Source organism: Salmo salar, chromosome 06, assembly GCF_965601325.2.
Source record: "Salmo salar chromosome 06, fSalSal1, whole genome shotgun sequence".
Classification (NCBI taxonomy): Eukaryota; Metazoa; Chordata; class Actinopteri; order Salmoniformes; family Salmonidae; genus Salmo; species Salmo salar.
The window spans coordinates 92,274,388-92,297,359 of NC_138296.1; the positions used below are offsets into that span (position 1 = coordinate 92,274,388).

Here is a 22,972-nt window from a genome sequence, read left to right on the forward strand (position 1 = left end):
TTATGACATGATCTTTCCATTTACAGTACCAGTCAAAAGTTTAGACGCACCGACTCATTCCAAGGTTTTTCTTTATTTATACAACTTTCTACCTTGTAGAATAATATTGAAGTCATCAAAATTATTAAATAACACATACGGAATAATTTAGTAACCAAAAAGCTTTCAAACAAATCAAAATATATTTGAGATTGTTCTAAGTAGCCACCCTTTGCCTTGGTTGGCATTCTCTCAACCAGCTTCATGAGGTAGTCACCTGGAATGCATTTCAATTAACAGGTGTGCCTTGTTAAAAGTCCATTTGTGGAATTTCTTTCCTTCTTATTACTGAGTTTGAGTCAATCATTTGTATTGTGACAAGGTAGGGGTGGCATACAGAAGATAGCCTCATTTGGTAAAAGACCAAGTCCATATTATGGCAAGAACAGCTCAAATAAGAACATGAAGGTCAGTCAATCCAGAAAATGTCAAGAACTTTCAAAGTTTCTTCAATTGCAGTCGCAAAACCATCTAGCGCTATGATGAAACTAGCGCTATGATGAAACTAGGTCTCATGAAGACGGCCACAGGAAAGGAAAACCCCAAAATACCTCTGCTGCAGAGGATAAGTTCATTAGAGATACCAGCCTCAGAAATTGCTTCCTGATTAAATGCTTCACAAAGTTCAAGTAACAGACACATCTCAGACTGCGTGAATCAGGCCTTCATAGTTGAATTGCTTAAAAAAAACTACTAAGGACACCAATAATAAGAAGAGACTTGCTTGGGCCAAGAAACACGAGCAATGGACATTAGACCGGTGGAAATCTGTCCTTTGGTTTGATGAGTCCACAGCATTCTGCAGCGATACGCCATCCCATCTGGTTTGCGCTTAGTGGGACTATCATTTGTTTTTCAACAGGACAATGACCCAAAATACACCTCCAGGCTGTGAAAGGGCTATTTGACCAAGGAGAATGATGGAGTGCTGCACTACCCGACCTCTACCCAATTGAGATGGTTTGGGATGAGTTGGACCGCAGAGTGAAGGAATAGCAGCCAACAAGTGCTCAGCATATGTGGGAACTCCTTCAAAACTGTTGGAAAAGCATTCCAGGTGAAGCTGGTTGAGAGAATGCCAAGAGTGTGCAAAGCTGTCATCAAGGCAAAGGGTGGCAACTTTCAAGAATCTCATATAAAATATATTTTGATTTGATTAACACTGTTTTGGTTACTACATGATTCCATATGTGTTATTTCATAGTGTTGATGTCTTCTATTATTCTACAATGTAGAAAACAGTAAAAATAAAGAAAAACGCTTCAATGAGTAGGTTTGACCAAACTTTTGACTGGTACTGTACACTGAAAAAATATAAACACATATAAACACATTTAGAAGGTTGTAATCTATGGATTTCATAGGACTGGGCAGGGGCACAGCCGTGGGTGGGCCTGGCCCACTTGAGAGCCAAGCCCAGCCAATCAGTGACTTTTCAATGAGTTTTCCCCACAAAAGGGCTTTATTACAGACAGAAATACCCCTTCGTTTCATCAGCTGTCCGGATGGCTGGTCTCAGACGATCCCACAGGTAAAGAAGCCGGTTGTGGATGTCCTTGGTTGGCGTGGTTACACGTGGTCTATGATTGTGAGGCCGGTTGGACGTGCTGCCAAGTTCTCTAAATCGAAGTTGGAGGCGGCTTATGGTAAAAAACTGAACATTAAATCCTCTGGCAACAGATCTTTTATTTTAGCTCATGAAACATGGGACCAACACTTTACAAGTTGCGTTTATTTTTGTTCACTACAGTTTACTCATGTCTCCCTATGAAAGTGTAGAAGTAGTACTGCAACCTGTCCAGTAGATGGCAAGGTGTAGGCCTGTTCATAGCACTCAAACTGGATTCTGTGACATGTGGATCAGATTGATGCCATCAGATTATTTTCTGAAAAAAATGTTTATAAACTCAGATCGATCTGATCATGGATAAATGATCACAGAATCCAAATCATTCAGACCCCCCCACCACCAAAAAAAAGTTTCAAAGCAGCGCCAGAGGACATGTACCTCTGTCACAAATGTAGTGCTTTAATCAAACATTTTATTAGAGTCCACACTTGCAGCTTTAGATTTAATTCCTCTATGAACAAATTGTCAGTAACTAAACGTCCCTTTTTCAGGATCCTGTCTTTCAAAGATGAATTGTAAAAATCCAAATAACTTCACAGATCTTCATTGTAAAGGGTTTAAACATTGTTTCCCATGCTTGTTCAATGAACCATAAACAATTAATGAACATGCACCTGTCGAACGGTCGTTAAGACACTAACAGCTTACTGACGGTAGGCAATTAAGGTCACAGTTATGAAAACTTAAAACACAAAAGAGGCCTTTCTACTGACTCTGAAAAACACAAAAAGAAAGATGCCCAGGGTCCCAGCTCATCTGCATGAACGTGCCTTAGGTATGCTGCAAGGAGGCATGAGGACTGCAGATGTGGCCAGGGCAATAAATTGCAATGTTCGTACTGTGAGACGCCTAAGACAGCGCTACGGGGAGACAGGATGGACAGCTGATCGTCCTCGCAGTGGCAGACCACGTGTGACAACACCTGCACAGGATCGGGACATGGGAACATCACACCTGCGGGACAGGTACAGGAAGGCAACAACTGCTCGAGTTGCACCAGGTACGCACAATTTCTCCATCAGTGCTCAGCCTGTCCACAATAGGCTGAGAGAGGCTGGACTGAAGGCAGGTCCTCATCGATGTCGCCTATGGGCACAAACTCACCGTCGCTGGACAAGACAGGACTGGCAAAAAGTGCTCTTCACTGACGAGTCGCGGTTTTGTCTCACCAGGGGTGATGGTCGGATTTGCGTTTGAGCGTTACACCGAGGCCTGTACTCTGGAGCGGGATCGATTTGGAGGTGGAGGGTCCGTCGTGTCACAGCATCATCGGACGGAGCTTGTTGTCATTGAAGGCAATCTCATCACTGTGCGTTACAGGGAGGACATCCTCCTCCCTCATGTGGTACCCTTCCTGCAGACTCATCCTGACATGACCCTCCAGCATGACAATGCCACCAGCCATACTGCTCGTTCTGTGCATGATTTCCTGCAAGACAGGAATGTCAGTGTTCTGCCATTGCCAGCGAAGAGCCCGGACCTCAATCCCATTGAGCACGTCTAGGACCTGTTGGATCGAAATGTCCGGGAACTTGCAGGTGCCTTGGTGGAAGAGTGGGGTAACATCTCACAAGAAAGAACTGGCAAATCTGGTGCAGTTCTTAATGCATCTGGTGTCCACAACACATTATTCCATTTGTTAGTCACATCTGTGGAACTTGTTCAGTTTGTCTCAGTTGTTGAATCTTATGTTCATACAAATCTTTGTATGTTAAGTTTGCTGAAAATTAACACCTGACAGTGAGAATTCCCCCCCCAGTATAGTTGCTTGAAAATCCTAAAATATCAGAACGCTAAGTGTTTTTTGAAATTGTTTGAAGCCTTGATAACAAAAAAGCAAAAGTAGTTAGTCACCAGCCAGGCTTAAGAAACAATTCATATTTACATCTCTAGATAAGCTCTCACTTTGTACAAAATTAAGTGCACCTTTTAAAATCTAAAGTTTCTGCCAGGGGGTTCTGCAAGTGCAACCTCATTGTGGTCAGGTAGAAATGGATTGTGCAGAAGACCACATTGAGAGTTGACATATTTTTTACAGCTGAAAGCGATGAACGCATATACACGATTGCATCCATGTGTCTGGCCAGACCAACATTGTAGAACAGGCAAAATGAGTCAAGTTGATTTAATGTTTCTGAATAAGGCCAAGGAGAAACTTTAGCGTCCCTGGGACAGGTTAGTGACAGGCAATGGGACGATGAGGTAAACTGCACTCGCATTCTTTAGGCACCTATGGTAACAGGCAGATTACAGTAAATCAAACACCCTTCACAAAGGGACAGGTAAAGTATGAACATATGAGGGAGCTCTGACAATTTAGAGAACTTGAGCATTTGAACTACCAGAAACAAAGGTAAACATACCTGTTTACACAAGTGTTGTGATCCACATTCCCTTTTACTCCAGACCCACAGTCTGTTCCCAAACAGCAAGCACATGGCAGGCAGAAGAGAATATTATATTTTAAGGACAAGGTATATTGAAAGTCAAATTGTTTATTGAGCAGATCATGGAAGAGTAGCAGGAACACCAGGCTAAATCAAAAGCATAACCATAGAACCAAAGTGTGTCAGCAATATTGGCAAGTCAGAAGTCAATTTTAGTCCATTGTAGCGTCCACCCCTGTAAACAATTTGCATGACGCTGGACAAGTGAAGGAGATCCTCATTTCAAACAAGAGCATTAGTTGGCACATTTCTCCACCTCAGTTACCTTTTCTTCTAAAGGGAGGCACAGTAACAGGGGAACGACGATTAAGGAGTTGGGCAAACCAAATTATGATCTCCCTAGTTGAGTGGTCGGGTGGTCTGTTCAAGGCTTGACGCTTCTGGTGAGGCGCCGGGGCCGGACGCTTCTGCTGAGGCGCTATTGCTGAGGCGCCGGGGCCGGATGCTATTGCTGAGGCGCCGGGGCCGGACGCTTCTGCTGAGGCGCCGGGGCCGGACGCTTCTGCTGAGGCGCTTCTCCTGAGGCTTCTGCTGAGGCGCCGGACGCTTCTCCTGAGGCTTCTGGGCCGGACGCTTCTGCTGAGGCGCCGGACGCTTCTGCTGAGGCGCCGGGGCCGGACGCTTCTGCTGACGGGCGCCTTGGGGCCGGACGCTTCTGCTGAGGCGCCGGGGCCGGTACGCGTCTGCCGAGGCGCTGGGGCCAGTAGCTTCTGCTGACGTGGCATTGTGGCCAGTAGCTTCTGCTGACGTGGCATTGTGGCCAGTAGCTTCTGCTGACGTGGCATTGTGGCCAGTAGCTTCTGCTGACGTGGCATTGTGGCCAGTAGCTTCTGCTGACGTGGCATTGTGGCCAGTAGCTTCTGCTGACGTGGCATTGTGGCCAGTAGCTTCTGCTGACGTGGCATTGTGGCCAGTAGCTTTAGCATTTGGACTAGGCACCACACTTGCTTTGGCATAGGATCCAGTTGGTTCAGGTCCAGTGTAGGCATGATGCCCATTAGAATTACCTAGAAAACAAAATAAACATTGTGGTAAAATGCCAGCCTTAAGCTATCGGAACTAGACTGATTTGAACTGAAGTAGTGTAAACCAAAACACACCTTTAAGTGTAAAACAAGTTATCCCTCCAATTAGCAGACAGCAAATCCAAGAAACACTACAAAACATTCAGACAGTTAAACACAAGTAACCAGTGAAAACTTTAAGACAAGGTAAACCAACCAGATGACTACATTGAAAAACTAACCTCAACGAGAGTCCAAAAGTCACAGCCATTTTAGTGATCAAAACCACAACGGTATTAAGAACAAATGCTAGAGAGACACCTTGACAGAATATCCCTGTTGCTATGTCAAACAGCTGTTTTGGTTGCACCTCATAAAGGAATCCCAGACCCTTCTATCCTGGATGGCTAATTATGTTCAGCTGTTAGCCAATGAACTTCATTTCAATTGGTTCAATTTCCCAATTGGATTAGGTGCTCTGGATTTCATTCAGCTGGTGTACACTGGTGTGCTGGAGGGTGGAGTTTGCACATTGATATTTTTTTTTCATCTTTATTTAACCAAGTAGGCTAGGTGAGAACAAGTTCTCATTTACAACTGTGACCTGGCAAAGATAAAACAAAGCAGTGAGACACAAACAACAGAGTTACACATGGAATAAACAAACATGCAGTCAATAATACAATAGAGTAAAAGTCTATATACAGTGAGTGCAAATGAGGTAAGATAAATGAGGTAGACAATAAATAGGCCATAGTGGCGAAATAATTACAATTTAGCAATTAAACACTGGAGTGATAGATGTGCAAAAGATGAATGTGCAAGTAGAGATAGGTACTGGGGTGCAAAGGAGCAAAAAAATGAATAATACATTATTTTATGGGGATGAGGTAGTTGGATGGGCTATTTACAGATGGGCTATGTACAGGTGCAGTGATCTGTGAGCTGCTCTGACAGCTGGTGCTTAAAGTTATTGAGGGAGAAATGGGTCTCCAGCTTCAGTGATTTTTGCAATTCGTTCCAGTCATTGGCAGCAGAGAACTGGAAGGAAAGGCGGCCAAACGAAGAATTGGCTTTGGGGGTGACCAGTGAAATATACCTGCTGGAGCGCGTGCTACGGGTGGGTGCTGCTATGGTGACCAGTGAGCTGAGATAAGGCGGGGCTTTACCTAGCAAAGACTTATAGATGACCTGGAGCCAGTGGGTTTGGCGATGAATATGTAGCGAGGGCCAGCCAACGAGAGCATACAGGTCGCAGTGGTGGGAAGTATATGGGGCTTTGGTGACAAAACTGACTGCACTGTGATAGACTGCATCCAATTTGCTTAGTAGAGTGTTGGAGGCTATTTTGTAAATGACATCGCCGAAGTCAAGGATCGGCAGAAAAGTCATTTTTACGAGGGTATGTTCGGCAGCATGAGTGAAGGATGCTTTGTTGCAAAATAGGAAGCCGATTCTAGATTTAATTTTAGATTGGAGATGCTTCATGTGAGTCTGGAAGGAGAGTTTACAGTCTAACCAGATGCCTAGGTATTTGTAGTTGTCGACATATTCTATGTCGGAACCGTCCAGAGTAGTGATACTGGACGGGCGGGCAGGTGCGGGCAGCGATCGGTTGAAGAGCATGCATTTAGTTTTACTTGCATTTAAGAGCAGTTGGAGGCCACAGAAGGAGAGTTGTATGGCATTGAAGATCGTCTGGAGGTTAGTTAACACAGTGTCCAAAGAAGAGCCAGAAGTATACGGAATGGTGTCGTGTGCGTAGAGGTGGATCCGAGAATCACCAGCAGCAAGAGCGACATGATTGATGTATACAGAGAAAAGAGTCGGCTGGAGAATTGAACCCTGTGGCACCCCCATAGAGACTGCCAAAGGTCCGGACAACAGGCCCTCCGATTTGACACACTGAACTCTGTCTGAGAAGTAGTTGGTGAACCAGGCGAGGCAGTCATTTGAGAAACCAAGGCTATTGAGTCTGCCGACAAGAATGTGGTGATTGACAGAGTCGAAAGCCTTGGCCAGGTCGATGAATACTGCTGCCCAGTATTGTCTCTTATCGATGGTGGTTATGATATCGTTTAGGACCTTGAGCGTGGCTGAGGTGCACTCATGACCAGCTCAGAAACCAGATTGCATAGCAGAGAAGGTACGGTGGGATTCGAAATGGTCGGTGATCTGTTTGTTAACTTGGCTTTCGAAGACCTTAGAAAGGCAGGGTAGGATAGATATAGGTCTGTAGCAGTTTGGGTCTAGAGTGTCTCCCCCTGTGAACAGGGGTATGACTGCGGCAGCTTTCCAATCTTTGGGGAACTCAGACGCTACGAAAGAGAGGTTGAACAGGTCTGGAGTTAACCACGGGATATATCTGTTCCTGGTTCAACATTTTTTGAATGGGGCATGCTTATTTGAGATTGTGAGGAAAGCACTTTTAAAGAATAACCAGGCATCTTCTACTGACGGAATGAGGTCAATATCCTTCCAGGATACCCGGGCCAGGTAGATTAGAAAGGCCTGCTCGCTGAAGTGTTTTAGGGAGCGTTTGACAGTGATGAGGGGTGGTCGTTTGACCGCAGACCCATTACGGACGCAATGAATGAGGCAGTGATCGCTGAGATCCTGGTTGAAGACAGCAGAGGTGTATTTGGAGGGAAGGTTGGTTAGGATGATATCTATGAGGGTGCCTGTGTTTAAAGAATTTGGGGTTGTACCTGGTAGGTTCATTGATAATTTGGGTGAGATTGAGGGCATCAAGCTTAGATTGTAGGATGGCCGGTGTGTTAATCATGTCCCAGTTTAGGTCACCTAACAGCACGAGCTCTGAAGATAGATGGGGGGCAATCAATTCACATATGGTGTCCAGCGCACAGCTGGGGGCAGTAGGTGGTCTATAGCAAGCGGCAATGGTTAGAGACTTGTTTCTGGAAAGGTGGATTTTTAAAAGTAGAAACTCAAATTGTTTGGGCACAGGCCTGGATAGTAAGACAGAACTCTGCATCACATCATGGACCAATCCGACAGGTTTTAAAAGGGTGAACTCTACCCACCCATTCTGGATTGAGCCAATTGTTTTTCAACAAGAGTCAACCGTTGACGTATGGTGAACAACAGAGATGATTGTATGACAAAAGAAACACCAAATTCAGTTCAACATTTTACAGAAAAACAGTCCGTTTAACATTCATCAATCCGTTACAGCTCAGACACACCGGTAGGATTGTCAAATGTTTGCCTGCCGATTAGTATTTAACACCTCCAATTATTGTCGGCAGTCAATCTCTTTTATGTTCACACAGAAAAGATTGTGAAGTCGTCAACCACTCAGCCTTGTTAAAATATTCCAAACCAGAAGCTTGCATTTGTTGGCAATGCATGTCCGTGTGTGTTGCTTTATGTTCTAGTCAATGTTAGCTAGCTGTGCTGGTGTTGTAGAAAGACCTTGTTGATACTAGTCAGATGCCCACAGCTAGATAACTAGCTAGCAAGATGACAAAGAAACAATTGTATCCACTCTCCATAATTGCATACAGCCAAAATATACATTTTTTTAGCTACCTGGCTAAAGTTAGCTAAATGGTTACCATGATTGGCTCGCTAGCTAGCTGTTGTGCTAGCATTATGCTGCACTCACCACACCATTCGTTTCATATGAAGTGTGTGTGACTGCCTTGCTCAGTAGCTAACTAATAATCTAGTGTACATTATCAAACCTAACAAAAAATCCTTCTTCAAACACAAAACTCTTCGCTAGACATAAAATATATAAAGACTTGATATAGAAAAAAAAGTTGTATTATGCAGCATTATTGTTTTACAGTGCCTTGCGAAAGTATTCGGCCCCCTTGAACTTTTCGACCTTTTGCCACATTTCAGGCTTCAAACATAAAGATATAAAACTGTAATTTTTTGTGAAGAATCAACAACAAGTGGGACACAATTATGAAGTGGAACGAAATTTATTGGATATTTCAAACTTTTTTAACAAATAAAAAACTGAAAAATTGTCCGTACAAAATTATTCAGCCCCTTTACTTTCAGTGCAGCAAACTCTCTCCAGAAGTTCAGTGAGGATCTCTGAATGATCCAATGTTGACCTAAATGACTAATGATGATAAATAGAATCCACCTGTGTGTAATCAAGTCTCCGTATAAATGCACCTGCTCTGTGATAGTCTCAGAGGTCCGTTTAAAGCGCAGAGAGCATCATGAAGAACAAGGAACACACCAGGCAGGTCCGAGATACTGTTGTGGAGAAGTTTAAAGCCGGATTTGGATACAAAAAGATTTCCCAAGCTTTAAACATCCCAAGGAGCACTGTGCAAGCGATAATATTGAAATGGGAGGAGTATCAGACCACTGCAAATCTACGAAGACCCGGCCGTCCCTCTAAACTTTCAGCTCATACAAGGAGAAGACTGATCAGAGATGCAACCAAGAGGCCCATGATCACTCTGGATGAACTGCAGAGATCTACAGCTGAGGTGGGAGACTCTGTCCATAGGACAACAATCAGTCGTATACTGCACAAATCTGGCCTTTATGGAAGAGTGGCAAGAAGAAAGCCATTTCTTAAAGATATCCATAAAATGTGTCGTTTAAAGTTTGCCACTAGCCACCTGGGAGACACACCAAACATGTGGAAGAAGGTGCTCTGGTCAGATGAAACCAAAATCGAACTTTTCGGCAACAATGCAAAACGTTATGTTTGGCGTAAAAGCAACACAGCTCATCACCCTGAACACACCATCCCCACTGTCAAACATGGTGGTGGCAGCATCATGGTTTGGGCCTGCTTTTCTTCAGCAGGGGCAGGGAAGATGGTTAAAATTGATGGGAAGATGGATGGAGCCAAATACAGGACCATTCTGGAAGAAAACCTGATGGAGTCTGCAAAAGACCTGAGACTGGGACGGAGATTTGTCTTCCAACAAGACAATGATCCAAAACATAAAGCAAAATCTACAATGGAATGGTTCACAAATAAACATATCCAGGTGTTAGAATGGCCAAGTCAAAGTCCATACCTGAATCCAATCGAGAATCTGTGGAAAGAACTGAAAACTGCTGTTCACAAACGCTCTCCATCCAACCTCACTGAGCTCGAGCTGTTTTGCAAGGAGGAATGGGCAAAAATGTCAGTCTCTCGATGTGCAAAACTGATAGAGACATACCCCAAGCGACTTACAGCTGTAATCGCAGCAAAAGGTGGCGCTACAAAGTATTAACTTAAGGGGGCTGAATAATTGTGCACGCCCAATTTTCCAGTTTTTTATTTGTTAAAAAAGTTAGAAATATCCAATAAATTTCGTTCCACTTCATGATTGTGTCCCACTTGGTGTTGATTCTTCACAAAAAATTACAGTTTTATATCTTTATGTTTAAAGGCTGAAATGTGGCAAAAGGTCGAAAAGTTCAAGGGGGCCGAATACTTTCGCAAGGCACTGTAGGTACAACAATTCTGATGAAAATTGCCTTCTTTTTTTCCTTTTTCTTGTCGCTTCCCCATATGGAGGTTCCTGCTCTCTGATTGGCTCAAAGTCAAGTTGTCAGCCAAAGTTAGGTTCATCCACACACAGCAAGTATGTCTTCTGTTCTAGCATGATAAGGAACGGCCTCCTACCGTGATAAGTACCAATCCGCACTCTGTCGACAGTCAGACAATGAATGCTAGACATTAAAAGAAAGTTGATTTGAACAACTAGAGAGCACATATGAGTTTATAAAATATTTCCCTCAACATTTCTATGGTAGTATTTTGGCTTGGCTACCTTGAAGCAAGGTAAGACATGCCTCATAATATGAAGAACAAAGGTCCAGGTTTCAAACAATTAAGGAACGAATAAAATATAGAGATGGTAATGATAGACCTAACTGTCTTCTGGTAGATGGAAAGGCTTTCCCTAAAACCTTCTCTATTAAATGTTGACCAGCTACAAAGCTACAAAGTAGCCTATACCTACCTGTCAGAATGATATCATGACTACTTGCATCAATCCAGTGGCCTTTTGTTCGGCAAACTCCATCTCATGTCTTCTACAGAAACACAGCTAACCCAACAACAGTGCTAGGTGCCTGTATTACAGAAACACTGCTAACGCAACAACAGTGCTAGCTGCCTGTACTACAGAAACACAGCTAACCCAACAACAGTGCTAGGTGCCTGTTCTTCAGAAACACAGCTAACCCAACAACAGTGCTCGGTGACAGTACTACAGAAACACAGCTAACCCAACAACAGTGCTAGGTACCTGTACTAAAGAAACACAGCTAACCCAACAACAGTGCTAGGTGCCTGTTCTTCAGAAACACAGCTAACCCAACAACAGTGCTCGGTGCCTGTACTACAGAAACACAGCTAACCCAACAACAGTGCTCGGTACCTGTACTAAAGAAACACAGCTAACCCAACAACAGTGCTAGGTGCCTGTACTAAAGAAACACAGCTAACCCAACAACAGTGCTAGGTACCTGTACTAAAGAAACACAGCTAACCCAACAACAGTACTAGCTGCCTGTACTACAGAAACACAGCTAACCCAACAACAGTGCTAGGTACCTGTACTAAAGAAACACAGCTAACCCAACAACAGTGCTAGCTGCCTGTACTACAGAAACACAGCAAACCCAACAACAGTACTCTGTGCCTGCTCACTTGAATTAATGGATAACTACACAAAAGAACAAATCTAAATTTCATAGGATTTTCCCAGACCTTAAAGGTGGTCTCCTGATTTTCTTTTTACTTTTTTGTGTACATCCAATGTTATTGTTTTTATATTAACAAAGGTTGATTTTGAAAGCAAAAACACGAAAATAAAAAAAATGTCAATAGTAGGCCTACCAACAGCCTACTTGCACAGTATAGAATGCTCACCCACTCTACCCATTGTGAGTGAAAATGCGCTTTGGTGATACAATTTTACTTTTAAATACATTTTTACCAAGACAGATATGAGTCTTCATGTTCTAAATCGTTCAGTGGGGTGTTTCTTTAGCATATCATTATACACAAAAAGTCAGATTTCATCACCTTCTGTTGACAGAGCCACGCAGCTTTCTCTAATCATTTTTGTTTTGTTTTACACGTTGTGGTGATTGTCTTCAAAGTTGCTTCCGTGGGTCTCAAAAAGCAAAATGAACATGACAAGACCTGAATTAAATGTAAAAGGCCTTGAAAATAAAAAGCTTGTGGTACGCTCAGTGCTCCATTGACATTTCACAGAGATACCCTTGTTTTTGTGACAAATATTTTTAAAAGAACAGTAATTTTGCATTAATATGAACAGCATATATTAAAATATTTACATGTCATTAAATCGATATCCATCTTGCCTCTATACTGTTTTATGTCCTCTGGATTCTAGAAGAAAGATGACGAGTTCAACAGTAGCCTTAATTCTGACACGGTATCCAGTTTAGCTGACACCATGACATAGACAAGAGTTTCAGTAGTAGAGGTAATATTTCATTGTGGATATAAACATAGGTGTAATACATTTAATTGCTATTAATGATTAAGTACTTATTTCTTTCCCCCATTTTTCATGATATCCAATTGGTAGTTATAGGCTACAACTCCCTTATGGACTCAGGAGAGGCAAAGGTCGAGAGCCATGCATCCTCCGAAACACGACCCCGCCAAGCCACACTGCTTTTTGACACCCGCCCGCTTAAGCCAGCCCACCAATGTGTTGGAGGAAATACTGTTCAACTGACAACTGAAGACTGCAGGCGCCCGGCCCACCACGAGGTGTCACTACAGTTCAATGAGCCAATTAAAGCTTGGCCATCCTACAAGGGTAAAACCTCAAATATTTCTTAACTTCTCCAGACACCACTACACACTGTGTACAGTAATCTGCAGCACTCAGTCATGTTGTCAGAGGTACATCCTCCAGAAACATACATCTGTTTTCCATGTTTCAAGTTTTGTTAGTCGTATGTACAGAATACACATGGTATACACCATCCAACAAAAACATAGTGTGCAAAGCTGTCATCAAGGCAAAGGGTGGCCACTTTGAACAATCTCAAATATAAAATAGATTTTGATTTAACACTTTTTTTTGTTTACTACATGATTATGTGACTACGAAATGTGTTTTTTCATAGTTTTGATGTCTTCACTATTATTCTACAGTGTAGAAAATAGTCAAAATTACGAAAAACCCTTGAATTAGTAGGTGTTCTAAAACTTTTGACCGGTAGTGTATGTTTGGGTGCACCCCTGCCCAGTCATGTGGAATCCATAGATTACAGCCAAATTAATTTATTTCAATTTACTGATTTCCTTATATGAACTGTAACTCAGTAAAATTGTTGAAATTGTTGCATGTTGCATTTATTTGGACACACCTACTCATTCAAGGGTTTTTCTTTATTTTCACTATTTTCTACATTGTAGAATAATAGTGAAGACATCAAAACAATGAAATAACACATATGGAATCATGTAGTAACCAAAAAAGGCCTTGAAAATAAAAAGCTTGTGGTACGCTCAGTGCTCCATTGACATTTCACAGAGATACGCTTGTTTTTGTGACAAATATTTTTAAAAGAACAGTAATTTTGCATTAATATGAAAAGCATATATTAAAATATTTACATGTCGTTAAATCGATATCCATCTTGCCTCTATACTGTTTTATGTCCTCTGGATTCTAGAAGAAAGATGACGAGTTCAACAGTAGCCTTAATTCTGACACGGCATCCAGTTTAGCTGACACGATGACATAGACAAGAGTTTCAGTAGTAGCGGTAATATTTAATTGTGGATATAAACATAGTTGTAATATATTTAATTGCTATTAATGATTAAGACACATGCGTCCTCTGAAACACGACCCCGCCAAGCCGCGCTACTTTCTTGACACCTGCCCTCTTAACCCGGAAGCCAGCTGCACCAATGTGTTGGATGAAACACAGTTAAACTGAAGACTGAAGTCAGCCTGCAGGTGCCCGGCCAACCACAAGGAGTCGCTAGAGCGCAATGAGCCAAGTAAAGACATAGATCAATGTAATTGTCAACCAGTTTCACTGACTTCTGAACCAATATTTCCTTTTCTCTACCAAAGTTAGATCAACAACAGGATCTGGGAGTAACCATGGAGGAACATCCCCTATGACCACAGACGGGTCAACCTCCGACGTCCCTCAAACCACTCACATCAGCAAGCTTTCCAACAGTCCAACCAAAACCACTACCTTGTCTACTAGTATATTCCCAACATTCATCTAGAACAGTAGCAGTGGTATGCTAAACCTCACAGCCTTTCAACCCAATAAGCTACTGACAATTTTTTGTATATCCAAAGGCATCTCACCTGCCTCCACTAGTAGACACATACAGATGTTGATTTAAATGCACCAATACATATCCTTTGTCGTGACGTGACTTTCATTAATGTGATGACTGTTATTTATTTAATCCACTAACTATGTTTAATTGTTAACCCGTTTAAATGAACTAATTAGGAATTTGGGGCAAAACGGAAGAAGTTGTTTAACAAGTTACCATCTCCCAAATTAAATTCTTGAAGAAATTATTTTTCGACAACAGTTATTGCTGCTTATTAATCATTGCCTCAAATCAGTCTCATTCTGAGCAGTCGTAACCTTCTTGGATCTGCAAGAACCCCAGCTTTACTGATTATTCAGTACTACACATTGATTTAATTATTTATTTTCTAACTAACTAAATAATGACACAGACTACACATACACACTTACATGAGACAAAAGTCCCTAGTGGACTGACAAGATATGACGTCTTATTACACAGAGATAGAGAAGGGGGTTGAGAAAACACAGAGAGAAAAAGGGAATTAATCGTGGATACATTCTATAACTATTCCCACAATAATCATATACCTTGCACATGAACCACCGCCCGTTTGGGGTAAGAAAATAACGACTGTATTTACGTGTTGAATGCTTTCGTTAGTCGTCTATCTCGGTCAGAACCAAGCCCTCTCGGAAGGTTGTTTCGGCGGGCTCTCACGTGGTTGAAAGGCTCTGATTGTCCACCAGAGGTCACAACGTCCTTCTTCTTAGTTGTCTGTGTTTGTAGTGGAGTGTTTTCACAGCAGATATTCAGACGCACCAATGATTATCTGAGATGGGATTTTATCCTTCCCACCTTGTGTCTTTAGTCTGAGTTTGAAGCACTTTACACGCACAGCTGCAGGCTGGCAATGTTCAGGTCTAGTCTGGGCGTTATCTTCTTCACCTCGGGTTCAGGTTAAGTTGTAACCATTTTCAACATGAAGCTAACGCTCCACGCTTTTCTGGTCTGGTATGTTAATTCTTAGCGTGTCCTTTTAGGCACTCTGGCCAAAGGGGGTGTTCCGGCATGCTGACACGTACTCTGAACTCACTTGGGGCGTGGCTAGTCACTGTGCATAGTTCATATGAAGAACAATTATCTCATTAGGAACTACAATCTCATTCCTATTCTTAACAAAGAAAGAAATATAGATATATTGTTCCAGTGTTTACTTTTTGGACGTTATAGTTTTAGCGGCAAAGGTCTTCTGTAGACAAAGGAACATTCCTTTCCCAATACTGAAGAATTTTTGACAGAGTTTTAAGGTGTCAACCCCCCCCCCCCCCCCCCCCTCTTCTCTTATGTGGGTGAGATGGGTCTGGTCATCGTCAGCCATTTGCCAAGCTGATATGAGGCCTTGGATCCTCAGCCTGGAGAGGCATGACACCTTTAAGCTATTTACTGGATTCAGCTTCTGAAGCCAAGTCTTTGCCGCTTTTCCATAAACTATTTACCCGTAATCAATTGTCGTCCTGATTCGAACTCTATAAATATCTTTCAACGATTGTCTGTCAGCACCCCATTCATAACCAGAGACCGAGCTCATAAGATTCAGCACCTTCTTACACTTTATTTCAACATTTATGACATGATCTTTCCATTTACAGTACCAGTCAAAAGTTTAGACGCACCGACTCATTCCAAGGTTTTTCTTTATTTATACAACGTTCTACCTTGTAGAATAATATTGAAGTCATCAAAATTATTAAATAACACATACGGAATAATTTAGTAACCAAAAAGGTTTCAAACAAATCTAAATATATTTGAGATTGTTCTAAGTAGCCACCCTTTGCCTTGGTTGGCATTCTCTCAACCAGCTTCATGAGGTAGTCACCTGGAATGCATTTCAATTAACAGGTGTGCCTTGTTAAAAGTCCATTTGTGGAATTTCTTTCCTTCTTATTACTGAGTTTGAGTCAATCATTTGTATTGTGACAAGGTAGGGGTGGCATACAGAAGATAGCCTCATTTGGTAAAAGACCAAGTCCATATTATGGCAAGAACAGCTCAAATAAGAACATGAAGGTCAGTCAATCCAGAAAATGTCAAGAACTTTCAAAGTTTCTTCAATTGCAGTCGCAAAACCATCTAGCGCTATGATGAAACTAGCGCTATGATGAAACTAGGTCTCATGAAGACGGCCACAGGAAAGGAAAACCCCAAAATACCTCTGCTGCAGAGGATAAGTTCATTAGAGATACCAGCCTCAGAAATTGCTTCCTGATTAAATGCTTCATAAAGTTCAAGTAACAGACACATCTCAGACTGCGTGAATCAGGCCTTCATAGTTGAATTTCTTTAAAAAAACTACTAAGGACACCAATAATAAGAAGAGACTTGCTTGGGCCAAGAAACACGAGCAATGGACATTAGACCGGTGGAAATCTGTCCTTTGGTTTGATGAGTCCACAGCATTCGGCAGCGATACGGCATCCCATCTGGTTTGCGCTTAGTGGGACTATCATTTGTTTTTCAACAGGACAATGACCCAAAATACACCTCCAGGCTGTGAAAGGGCTATTTGACCAAGGAGAATGATGGAGTGCTGCACTACCCGACCTCTACCCAATTGAGATGGTTTGGGATGAGTTGGACCGCAGAGTGAAGGAATAGCAGCCAACAAGTGCTCAGCATATGAGGGAACTCCTTCAAAACTGTTGGAAAAGCATTCCAGGTGAAGCTGGTTGAGAGAATGCCAAGAGTGTGCAAAGCTGTCATCAAGGCAAAGGGTGGCAACTTTCAAGAATCTCATATAAAATATATTTTGATTTGATTAACACTGTTTTGGTTACTACATGATTCCATATGTGTTATTTCATAGTGTTGATGTCTTCTATTATTCTACAATGTAGAAAACAGTAAAAATAAAGAAAAACGCTTCAATGAGTAGGTTTGACCAAACTTTTGACTGGTACTGTACACTGAAAAAATATAAACACATATAAACACATTTAGAAGGTTGTAATCTATGGATTTCATAGGACTGGGCAGGGGCACAGCCGTGGGTGGGCCTGGCCCACTTGAGAGCCAAGCCCAGCCAATCAGTGACTTTTCAATTAGTTTTCCCCACAAAAGGGCTTTATTACAGACAGAAATACCCCTTCGTTTCATCAGCTGTCCGGATGGCTGGTCTCAGACGATCCCACAGGTAAAGAAGCCGGTTGTGGATGTCCTTGGTTGGCGTGGTTACACGTGGTCTATGATTGTGAGGCCGGTTGGACGTGCTGCCAAGTTCTCTAAATCGAAGTTGGAGGCGGCTTATGGTAAAAAACTGAACATTAAATCCTCTGGCAACAGATCTTTTATTTTAGCTCATGAAACATGGGACCAACACTTTACAAGTTGCGTTTATTTTTGTTCACAACAGTTTACTCATGTCTCCCTATGAAAGTGTAGAAGTAGTACTGCAACCTGTCCAGTAGATGGCAAGGTGTAGGCCTGTTCATAGCACTCAAACTGGATTCTGTGACATGTGGATCAGATTGATGCCATCAGATTATTTTCTGAAAAAAATGTTTATAAACTCAGATCGATCTGATCATGGATAAATGATCACAGAATCCAAATCATTCAGACCCCCCCACCACCAAAAAAAAGTTTCAAAGCAGCGCCAGAGGACATGTACCTCTGTCACAAATTTAGTGCTTTAATCAAACATTTTATTAGAGTCCACACTTGCAGCTTTAGATTTAATTCCTCTATGAACAAATTGTCAGTAACTAAACGTCCCTTTTTCAGGATCCTGTCTTTCAAAGATGAATTGTAAAAATCCAAATAACTTCACAGATCTTCATTGTAAAGGGTTTAAACATTGTTTCCCATGCTTGTTCAATGAACCATAAACAATTAATGAACATGCACCTGTCGAACGGTCGTTAAGACACTAACAGCTTACTGACGGTAGGCAATTAAGGTCACAGTTATGAAAACTTAAAACACAAAAGAGGCCTTTCTACTGACTCTGAAAAACACAAAAAGAAAGATGCCCAGGGTCCCAGCTCATCTGCATGAACGTGCCTTAGGTATGCTGCAAGGAGGCATGAGGACTGCAGATGTGGCCAGGGCAATAAATTGCAATGTTCGTACTGTGAGACGCCTAAGACAGCGCTACGGGGAGACAGGATGGACAGCTGATCGTCCTCGCAGTGGCAGACCACGTGTGACAACACCTGCACAGGATCGGGACATGGGAACATCACACCTGCGAGACAGGTACAGGAAGGCAACAACTGCTCGAGTTGCACCAGGTACGCACAATTTCTCCATCAGTGCTCAGCCTGTCCACAATAGGCTGAGAGAGGCTGGACTGAAGGCAGGTCCTCATCGATGTCGCCTATGGGCACAAACTCACCGTCGCTGGACAAGACAGGACTGGCAAAAAGTGCTCTTCACTGACGAGTCGCGGTTTTGTCTCACCAGGGGTGATGGTCGGATTCGCGTTTGAGCGTTACACCGAGGCCTGTACTCTGGAGCGGGATCGATTTGGAGGTGGAGGGTCCGTCGTGGTCTGGGGCGGTGTGTCACAGCATCATCGGACGGAGCTTGTTGTCATTGAAGGCAATCTCATCACTGTGCGTTACAGGGAGGACATCCTCCTCCCTCATGTGGTACCCTTCCTGCAGACTCATCCTGACATGACCCTCCAGCATGACAATGCCACCAGCCATACTGCTCGTTCTGTGCATGATTTCCTGCAAGACAGGAATGTCAGTGTTCTGCCATTGCCAGCGAAGAGCCCGGACCTCAATCCCATTGAGCACGTCTAGGACCTGTTGGATCGAAATGTCCGGGAACTTGCAGGTGCCTTGGTGGAAGAGTGGGGTAACATCTCACAAGAAAGAACTGGCAAATCTGGTGCAGTTCTTAATGCATCTGGTGTCCACAACACATTATTCCATTTGTTAGTCACATCTGTGGAACTTGTTCAGTTTGTCTCAGTTGTTGAATCTTATGTTCATACAAATCTTTGTATGTTAAGTTTGCTGAAAATTAACACCTGACAGTGAGAATTCCCCCCCCAGTATAGTTGCTTGAAAATCCTAAAATATCAGAACGCTAAGTGTTTTTTGAAATTGTTTGAAGCCTTGATAACAAAAAAGCAAAAGTAGTTAGTCACCAGCCAGGCTTAAGAAACAATTCATATTTACATCTCTAGATAAGCTCTCACTTTGTACAAAATTAAGTGCACCTTTTAAAATCTAAAGTTTCTGCCAGGGGGTTCTGCAAGTGCAACCTCATTGTGGTCAGGTAGAAATGGATTGTGCAGAAGACCACATTGAGAGTAAACATATTTTTTACAGCTGAAAGCGATGAACGCATATACACGATTGCATCCATGTGTCTGGCCAGACCAACATTGGAGAACAGGCAAAATGAGTCAAGTTGATTTAATGTTTCTGAATAAGGCCAAGGAGAAACTTTAGCGTCCCTGGGACAGGTTAGTGACAGGCAATGGGACGATGAGGTAAACTGCACTCGCATTCTTTAGGCACCTATGGTAACAGGCAGATTACAGTAAATCAAACACCCTACACAAAGGGACAGGTAAAGTATGAACATATGAGGGAGCTCTGACAATTTAGAGAACTTGAGCATTTGAACTACCAGAAACAAAGGTAAACATACCTGTTTACACAAGTGTTGTGATCCACATTCCCTTTTACTCCAGACCCACAGTCTGTTCCCAAACAGCAAGCACATGGCAGGCAGAAGAGAATATTATATTTTAAGGACAAGGTATATTTAAAGTCAAATTGTTTATTGAGCATATCATGGAAGAGTAGCAGGAACACCAGGCTAAATCAAAAGCATAACCGTAGAACCTAAAAGTGTGTCAGCAATATTGGCAAGTCAGAAGTCAATTTTAGTCGTATGGTTATAAAAACCATTTATACCATTGTAGCGTCCACCCCTGTAAACAATTTGCATGACGCTGGACAAGTGAAGGAGATCCTCATTTCAAACAAGAGCCTTAGTTGGCACATTTCCCCACCTCAGTTACCTTTTCTTCTAAAGGGAGGCACAGTAACAGGGGAACGACAATTAAGGAGTTATGCAAACCAAATTATGATCTCCCTAGTTGAGTGGTCGGGCGGTCTGTTCAAGGCTTGACGCTTCCGCTGAGGCGCCGGACGCTATTGCTGAGGCGCCGGACGCTATTGCTGAGGCTTCTGCTGAGGCGCCGGGGCCGGACGCTTCTGCTGAGGCGCCGGGGCCTGACGCTTCTGCTGAGGCGCCGGGGCCTGACGCTTCTGCTGAGGCGCCGGGGCCTGACGCTTCTGCTGAGGCGCCGGGGCCTGACGCTTCTGCTGAGGCGCCGGGGCCTGACGCTTCTGCTGAGGCGCCGGGGCCTGACGCTTCTGCTGAGGCGCCGGGGCCTGACGCTTCTGCTGAGGCGCCGGGGCCTGACGCTTCTGCTGAGGCGCCGGGGCCTGACGCTTCTGCTGAGGCGCCGGGGCCTGACGCTTCTGCTGAGGCGCCGGGGCCGGACTTCACACTTGACGGGGCATTGTGGCCAGTAGATTCTGCTGACGTGGCATTGTGGCCAGTAGATTCTGCTGACGTGGCATTGTGGCCAGTAGCTTCTGCTGACGTGGCATTGTGGCCAGTAGCTTCTGCTGACGTGGCATTGTGGCCAGTAGCTTTAGCATTTGGACTAGGCACCACACTTGCTTTGGCATAGGATCCAGTTGGTTCAGGTCCAGTGTAGGCATGATGCCCATTAGAATTACCTAGAAAACAAAATAAACATTGTGGTAAAATGCCAGCCTTAAGCTATCGGAACTAGACTGATTTGAACTGAAGTAGTGTAAACCAAAACACACCTTTAAGTGTAAAACAAGTTATCCCTCCAATTAGCAGACAGCAAATCCAAGAAACACTACAAAACATTCAGACAGTTAAACACAAGTAACCAGTGAAAACTTTAAGACAAGGTAAACCAACCAGATGACTACATTGAAAAACTAACCTCAACGAGAGTCCAAAAGTCACAGCCATTTTAGTGATCAAAACCACAACGGTATTAAGAACAAATGCCAGAGAGACACCTTGACCGAATATCCCTGTTGCTATGTCAAACAGCTGTTTTGGTTGCACCTCATAAAGGAATCCCAGACCCTTCTATCCTGGATGGCTAATTATGTACAGCTGTTAGCCAATGAACTTCATTTCAATTGGTTCAATTTCCCAATTGGATTAGGTGCTCTGGATTTCATTCAGCTGGTGTACACTGGTGTGCTGGAGGGTGGAGTTTGCACATTGATATTTTTTTTTCATCTTTATTTAACCAAGTTGGCTAGGTGAGAACAAGTTCTCATTTACAACTGCGACCTGGCAAAGATAAAACAAAGCAGTGAGACACAAACAACACAGAGTTGCACATGGAATAAACAAACATGCAGTCAATAATACAATAGAGAAAAAGTCTATATACAGTGAGTGCAAATGAGGTAAGATAAATTAGGTAGACAATAAATAGGCCATAGTGGCGAAATAATTACAATTTAGCAATTAAACACTGGAGTGATAGATGTGCAAAAGATGAATGTGCAAGTAGAGATAGGTACTGGGGTGCAAAGGAGCAAAAAAATGAATAATACATTATTTTATGGGGATGAGGTAGTTGGATGGGCTATTTACAGATGGGCTATGTACAGGTGCAGTGATCTGTGAGCTGCTTTGACAGCTGGTGCTTAAAGTTATTGAGGGAGAAATGGGTCTCCAGCTTCAGTGATTTTTGCAATTCGTTCCAGTCATTGGCAGCAGAGAACTGGAAGGAAAGGCGGCCAAACGAAGAATTGGCTTTGGGGGTGACCAGTGAAATATACCTGCTGGAGCGCGTGCTACGGGTGGGTGCTGCTATGGTGACCAGTGAGCTGAGATAAGGCGGGGCTTTACCTAGCAAAGACTTATAGATGACCTGGAGCCAGTGGGTTTGGCGATGAATATGTAGCGAGGGCCAGCCAACGAGAGCATACAGGTCGCAGTGGTGGGAAGTATATGGGGCTTTGGTTACAAAACTGATTGCACTGTGATAGACTGCATCCAATTTGCTTAGTAGAGTGTTGGAGGCTATTTTGTAAATGACATTGCCGAAGTCAAGGATCGGCAGAAAAGTCAGTTTTACGAGGGTATGTTCGGCAGCATGAGTGAAGGATGCTTTGTTGCAAAATAGGAAGCCGATTCTACATTTAATTTTGGATTGGAGATGCTTCATGTGAGTCTGGAAGGAGAGTTTACAGTCTAACCAGATGCCTAGGTATTTGTAGTTGTCGACATATTCTATGTCGGAACCGTCCAGAGTAGTGATACTGGACGGGCGGGCAGGTGCGGGCAGCGATCGGTTGAAGAGCATGCATTTAGTTTTACTTGCATTTAAGAGCAGTTGGAGGCCACAGAAGGAGAGTTGTATGGCATTGAAGCTCGTCTGGAGGTTAGTTAACACAGTGTCCAAAGAAGAGCCAGAAGTATACGGAATGGTGTCGTGTGCGTAGAGGTGGATCCGAGAATCACCAGCAGCAAGAGC

The 22,972-nt window shown here is 43.1% G+C and overlaps 1 protein-coding gene and 2 long non-coding RNA genes across 3 annotated transcripts in view; 1 reads left to right on the plus strand and 2 right to left on the minus strand.

The window, feature by feature from the left end:
- LOC145879887 (uncharacterized) overlaps positions 1-22,972 on the plus strand; it is an 80,910-nt gene that overhangs the window by 13,660 nt on the left and 44,278 nt on the right. The window contains exon 2 of the long non-coding RNA XR_014392748.1: positions 4,505-4,673. This is a non-coding gene — a long non-coding RNA (uncharacterized LOC145879887). The remainder of the gene's footprint in view (positions 1-4,504; positions 4,674-22,972) is intronic.
- LOC106597537 (uncharacterized) lies at positions 4,838-5,456 on the minus strand. The gene is made up of 3 exons (XR_006770355.2): positions 5,363-5,456; positions 5,217-5,272; positions 4,838-5,123 (listed from the first exon to the last, which is right to left on the minus strand). It is a non-coding gene; the product is annotated as an uncharacterized LOC106597537 (long non-coding RNA).
- Positions 20,196-21,538, minus strand: LOC123739886 (uncharacterized). The gene is made up of 3 exons (XM_082976135.1): positions 21,416-21,538; positions 21,270-21,325; positions 20,196-21,176 (listed from the first exon to the last, which is right to left on the minus strand). The coding sequence occupies exons 1-3, from the start codon at positions 21,442-21,444 to the stop codon at positions 20,521-20,523; spliced, it is 741 nt and encodes a 246-aa protein (XP_082832261.1). The 5' UTR covers positions 21,445-21,538; the 3' UTR covers positions 20,196-20,520.